The following is a 6,564-nucleotide window of genomic DNA, read 5'->3' on the forward strand; positions in this document are numbered from 1 at the left end:
AATCGATTTTCAACCATACAAATGATTATTTCGGAATCATAAAAAATTAATTCATTTTCAGAATTTTACTTAAAATGAATTCCATGCCTAAAAAAATCAGGTTTTTGAACGTTTAAACAGTTCAAATTATTTATTTATAATAAGGGAATGGTTAGAAAAATAATAATTCTATCCAAAATGTAATTTAAATGACGCTAAATATGCGTAATTTTTTTTCAAATTTTTCTCACGTAATTTAATTGACAAATTTGACGATTGCATATAGCTGAATCGATTGTGTGGTTTATATCAAATCGTAAAACATGATTGAATTTCCTTACTCATAAACCAAAAATCAATCGTAGAGTAGAATTATTATTAAAAAAATATTCAAATGATCAATTTCATTCAATTAGGTTCTCGAAGACGTAGTCAGACCCTTTGATTTCATTCAGCGTTGCCAACTTGAAGACTCCCAGATAATAGCGATACCTGATTTATCGGCCAACGGTCATCCGCTTGCGGTGTAGATAAAACAGATTGCTCATTAATTTCAACGCTGCTTTTGGGCACTTCTTACATTCGGAGAATTCAGATTGTGTTCTTATACTGTTGGAGGCGCGTTTTACGGACTCTGAAACAATTTAACGTACAATGCTTCATTCATTTTCTCCCAACATTCACACAAGATTTAATCAGTTGGGAGTAAAATTCCTCATCATCCATATTATCGTTTGACTCTTGCACGCCAATAACGTTTTTTCATCAACCAATTTTTGGTTGGAATTTCATTCAACTTTCGGATGTGAGTATACCACCCGGACATCTAATCCGCGTGAGGGGAATAAGGTATGATACAAGGGCGCGTTTCGCAATCGACTTAGTAGCAGTAGCAGTACTGTAACCCTATCTAATTTCGCTTTACTGCAGCTACAGTAGTTGATTCCGAAACGCACCCACAGGGAGGTATGGTGAAGTTTTGATGTCGCCGACACCGAAACAGGGGACAAGTTCCAATGGAAGCCACGCGCGGCGCTGTTGCGTCCCTTCCCCTCACGCGGATTAGATCTCCCACCACACACCGATTTTACTTACGTCGCGAGTTCAAATCCCCGTCAAATCAATTTTTTTTTTTCATGACAGAGAAATAGTATATTTCGTAACGAGTGCAAAAAAGTGGTTTTTGGCGAGTGGGAAGTTTATATCACGATCCAAAAAACACTTTTTTAACGAGTTACGAACAAAATTTTCCATCACAATGTGTCGGAAAGTTACTTCTCCGATACAGCGTGATGAAAATAAAATTTTGTGTTCAATCGAGAGGAACAGGATTAAAAAATGTTGAGATGAAAACTATATGATTCTCAGCAAATAGTTCCATGGGTCGAGCGATAAAGATTGACTGAGAGTCATGTTGACTAGACGATTGAAATACTAATTAGAAGAAAGAATAATTAACATCAGACGAGGGTCATAATGGTCACGAGGGGTAAAATAAATGAAATACAAGGGGTTTCAAGAGCCACAAACGAAAAAAAAAGTCCCAACTATTCACTTACGCACCTCACACAAATAACAATCGTTCTTTGAGACTTGATCACTCGGTAGCAAATCACCGCTTTTTTCCAGCCATTGTCATCGCTTCTCAATTTTTTTCACACTGGGAAGGGAGAAAAAACGATAATTATCCCTAGAAGATGCTTTGCAATTTATAATTGCACACGATTTAACCATTTTGCATGAATCAACTCGCACAGACTGCTCAGATCTATTGGAGTACGTTTTGGAGCAGACATAAACAAACAACATTCGCGAGATATTTTTGCGCGAAAAATAAATATTGTTCAACATTGGACAAAAATGCATTTTCATTTTATTTTTAATGCTATTACATTGAGCAGTGATTTCACTCTCAATCTTGGTAATTATTTTCAGTAAAAAAAGAAAGAATTCACCTATTATAAGATAAAAATCACCCCATTAATGAAAGAGTGAGCGGGCCATTGACTATTAAAGAAATAGTACATGAAAAACCATGAATATATTTGCATTTTTTTATTTTTCTTCGCATTGTACATGTAATTTCATACGAGGCTAATTATTTTGACTTAAAATATAAATTTCATAACGTTCCCTCCAGCAAAAAAAGTGCCAGTGGTGGGAGACTAAAGGAAATGAGGGGAAGCCTAAGTCGACCGGAACGCCGCTTCTGGCGCTCCGGCGAACTTGTCCCCTGTTTTCTGGCTTCATCATACCTGCTTGTGGGCGCGTTTCGCAATCGACGTAGTAGCAGTAGCAGTACTGCAACCCTATCTAATTTTGCTTTAGCTACGGTAGTTGATTCCGAAACGCACCCTGTATCATACCTTATTCAGGAGGGTTAATGATGCTATAAATTAGCTGCACTTCAGGAGCTCCGATCAGGACAAAGCGGATTTTAAATCAGAATAACAAATGGGTAAACAACTGTTTTAATCAAGGGAGCAATTTTTGCATCGTGTGTACCAAGAAATATTTTACAGATCCTCTAGAGGTGAAAAGATACAAATCTAATGATACCTCCAAGTCTCCCAGCCCAAAAGTTCTTTCTGATGTTATAAATTGGCTCAAACCAGCGAATATTGCTATCGAGTATCATGATTTATTGGAAAATAGCATAGAAATTACCTACAATGCACTGTACAAGGTTTCAAAGAGAATAGAACGACTTTTGGAAGACTGTTGCGAATCGATGTTCATTGGAATCAGTCCTGATGTTCCATCAATATGTATTCCAGCTCTCATGATCGGGTGAGTGAATTCTCGTCAATTTCAATTAATGGCCTGCATTGTACTTTCTCGAAATTTGTAATTGACTAAAGACACGTGATTATTCTTAAAATAATTATCATTGGGTGGTTTCACTGAAATAAAAATCTGCTGGAGTAATGGGTTCTTCTTTTTAACTACCCATTATCACATTCTAAATATGTGAAATAAGAGTCAGATTCTCCGTATCATTATGACAATTTCTTTTCAGAATAAATCTCTCGAATAATGCTTTCGTCTGTCTCCAATCAGTACCCTTAGACACTGGCGTTTCGAACGACGGATTGGAAATTGAATACTTCTTCGCAAAAAAACCAATGAAGAATACAAATGTAATTAAGGAACTTCACATTCACGATGAGTCTTTATTATTCCTCAAATTTAGACAATGCTCACCCAAGAGTACTCTTGAAGGAAATAATATATATGCATATGCTGTAACTACTTCAGGCTCAACTGGAGACCCCGTAGTGGTTAGAGTAAGTCATGCCTCGATAATTCCAAATATTGCAGATCTCAGCAGGATTTTCGAACTCTCAAGTGAGGACAAAGTGGCTCAATTCATACCTCTTACATTTGACCCATGTGTGATTGAGATATTCATGACTTTGTCATGCGGCGGAACTCTCTTTGTCACTTCCAGCGATATGAAAAATGATCCTCAGAAGCTTCTGGCGTCAGTCCTCGCCAGCAACGTTACGATCATGCAAAGTACACCATCTCTATTAATGCATCGCTGGTCCTTTCACGATTTAAAATCAACAATTTTTGGGGAGCAGAGTTATCTACGGATTCTTGTGCTCGGTGGTGAATCGTTTCCAAGTCCCGGAATTCTCTTTAATTGGAAACATTCATACAATAAATGCAGATTTTTCAATATTTATGGGATTACTGAAGTCTCCTGCTGGGCGAGTATTAACGAAATTTTCCCTACATCCCACCCAAGAGATCTTGGACAAATTCTGAGTGAAACAATGTTTGAAGTTAGGAATGAGAATGACACAATTATTTCTGAGGGGGAAGGTCAACTTTATGTTGGAAGTAATAGTAGGATTTGCCTAATAAACACTGAAAAAATGGAAGAAATGAAATTGCCAGTATTTAGAGACACTGGAGATTTAGTATTACTCGATAAATCGGGAAAAATATTTCTCAATGGTAGGAAGAATCGTCGAGTTAAGAGATTTGGACACAGAATAAATTTGCAACAACTGGAAAATCATGTAAATCAACTCGATATCGTGGGGAATTCTCATGCAATTTTTTTACCAAAAAACCAGACATTACATATTTTCTTCACTAGTCGACATGAAATCAATGAAGAAAGCGATGACCAGAAGTTGACAACTGATGTACTTCAACATGTAAAGAAGTTATCGTCAATTTACCAACCTAATAAAATACATTTAATCAAATCATTTCCTGTCACAACGAATGGAAAAATTTGTATTGATTCGTTAAGACGAATTTGTAGTATTCCAGGAGGAAAATTCGATATTGCAGATAACGCAAAAATCTTTCATGCAATTTGGAGTAATTATGTAACTACACACGACTCTGGATTTGTAGAGAGTGGAGGAACTTCAGTAATTGCCCTTCAGATTGCTAATGAAATGTCTGAGAGAACTGGAAATGAATATCCGGAGTTAATTGGAAGGATGTTGAGAAATGAAACCTTAGAATCTTGTACAGTATATGTTTCTCAAGCAAAATTGAATGTGATGGATAAAATTGTAGAAAGTGGCAAATCTGAGAGTTCAAAGGAAGCGTTGAACTCGTCTAAGAATATTCTAAATAGTGTGAATACAATCCAAAAATCTGATGAAGAAAACATATGGTTGTGGCAAAAATGCAGGGGGAAAATCATATTCAATAATTTTGAAGATTCTGAAAACATTGACATTTCCAAACCACCTGGAAAAACTGGAAAATTTTCTCGGAAAAAATCTTGTAATTTATCAAAATGTGTCGATGCTTCGCCGACAATTTTTTGTTATGGTGGAAAAATTTATGCAACTGTTGGATCCCATTCTGGAATCATATGCACAATTCGATTGAGGGCAGAAGGGTCGGAGGAAAAAAGCTGGACAGTGCAGTTGCCGGATAGAATAGAAGCATCCATTCTCATAGAAAATTACTTCAGGGGAATCGTTGGATGTTACGATGGATTTTTATATTGTATTGATCTCACATCAGGTGAGATAATGTGGAAATTGCAGACAGGAGATACAATCAAATGCTCTGCTGTATTCTGTAGTGAAAGAAAGAACATTTTCTTCGGGTCTTATGATCATCATGTTTACTGTGTCTTGTCAAAGGTAGGTAATCAAATTGTAATCAGTGATATCTTTCAACTTGAGTATAGAGCAACCGATATTGACTTCCGATGTGGAAAAAGTCCCCGAAAGAATACCCCCCCTAACGGCACCATGTGAGTTAGTAGAGAAATGAGTAAGAGTTAAGAAAAGAGAGTTCAGTGAGAGTTCGCGTAAGAGGGCACCTCTCTCTGACTTCTCTACACTTTTTGATAGTTAATTATTGAGTTGGGGGATTACTCCCTGAGTCCACAACACATTCTTATTCAACTCTCTACTATTTTGGATAGTTGAATATTGGATTTTAGGATACAGGGGTAACGATCACTCAATTCTCTACTCTTTTTTATAGTGGATTGTTGGATTTTAAGCTCCAAGTGTAACACCCACTCAACTCTAAAATTTTGGATAATTGACTGTCCAGTTTTGGGGTCAGTGGAATTCATACATTCTGACCCTTACATTTTCAAACCCTTATTGCTCTTGACCCTTAAAATTTCTGACCCTCAAAGATGTTGAAACATCGAACTTTTGAACTTTAATATTACTGACCCTTAGAATGAGGAGCCTTTTGAAACCCTTATTGTTCATAACAGTTAGATTTTGACCCTTGAATTGTCTGACAATTGAAAATATTGAATCATCGAACTTTTAAAACTTATTATTTCTGATCCTTGAAATGGGTCAACTCTCTACTCTCTAGAATTTCTAAAGAGTGGATAGTTGGGGTCGGAAGCTTGGTTGGGGTAACTCTACCCTCTACAATTTTTGGACAGCAGATTATTGAGGTCGGATAATTGGTGGAGGCAATTCCTTGGCAAAAAGACTCCTCAAATCCTATTTTAAAGACGTGTCATCGGAATTAGTGACGTTATTGCCGTTGACCCATCAGTTTCTATTGAGGTCAGGAGCCTTATTCTCGAGTTTGAGGTGAACGGATTTGTGAACGGAAGTAGCTCCGTTCACGTATCGCGTTGGGGAACGAAAGTTTTCGTAAACAAATTCTAGATCCACATGTGAATCAATTTCGTTGACGGATATCGTTTTCGATTTACACGTGAGGATACTCGTATGAGGCTACAGTTAACCTCTTCTGGGGAACGAAACATTGAACATTAATTGTTTAAATTTATTTATTATGGTTCAATTCTTTGTTTTACAATCAGTTGAAAAATGAATCATTTGCGGAGACACATCTATTACGACGTACTCCAAATGCAGAGTATAACGGCGTGTGAAGTTCGCGACTTGGGAATCAGTGTGCGAATTGAAAATAGCCTCCGTGAACGAAGTTAATTCACACTAGCGCCGTCGCCGTTGATGTTCTTTCCTGTTTTCTTTCATTTATTTCTCCCCAAAATTAATGATTCATTAGGATTTTATTGTACTAAGTATTGAAATCAATGGAAAGAATGCGTTTCAGTTCATCACCTGTTCGATTTCAATATTTCAATACGTGATT

General features: G+C 36.8%; 1 protein-coding gene across 1 annotated transcript; it reads left to right on the forward strand.

The window, feature by feature from the left end:
* Positions 1-2,273: 2,273 nt before the first annotated feature.
* LOC107042817 (beta-alanine-activating enzyme) lies at positions 2,274-5,105 on the forward strand (the record flags this gene model as incomplete). The annotated part of the gene is given in 3 exon segments (XM_015264015.1): positions 2,274-2,437; positions 2,502-2,769; positions 2,999-5,105. Coding segments are annotated over 3 exon segments (2,379 nt in total), but the record flags the coding sequence as incomplete, so codon positions are not given.
* Positions 5,106-6,564: the final 1,459 nt, after the last annotated feature.

This window comes from Diachasma alloeum, unplaced genomic scaffold, assembly GCF_001412515.2.
Source record: "Diachasma alloeum isolate Michigan unplaced genomic scaffold, Dall2.0 Dall_scaffold_00522, whole genome shotgun sequence".
Classification (NCBI taxonomy): Eukaryota; Metazoa; Arthropoda; class Insecta; order Hymenoptera; family Braconidae; genus Diachasma; species Diachasma alloeum.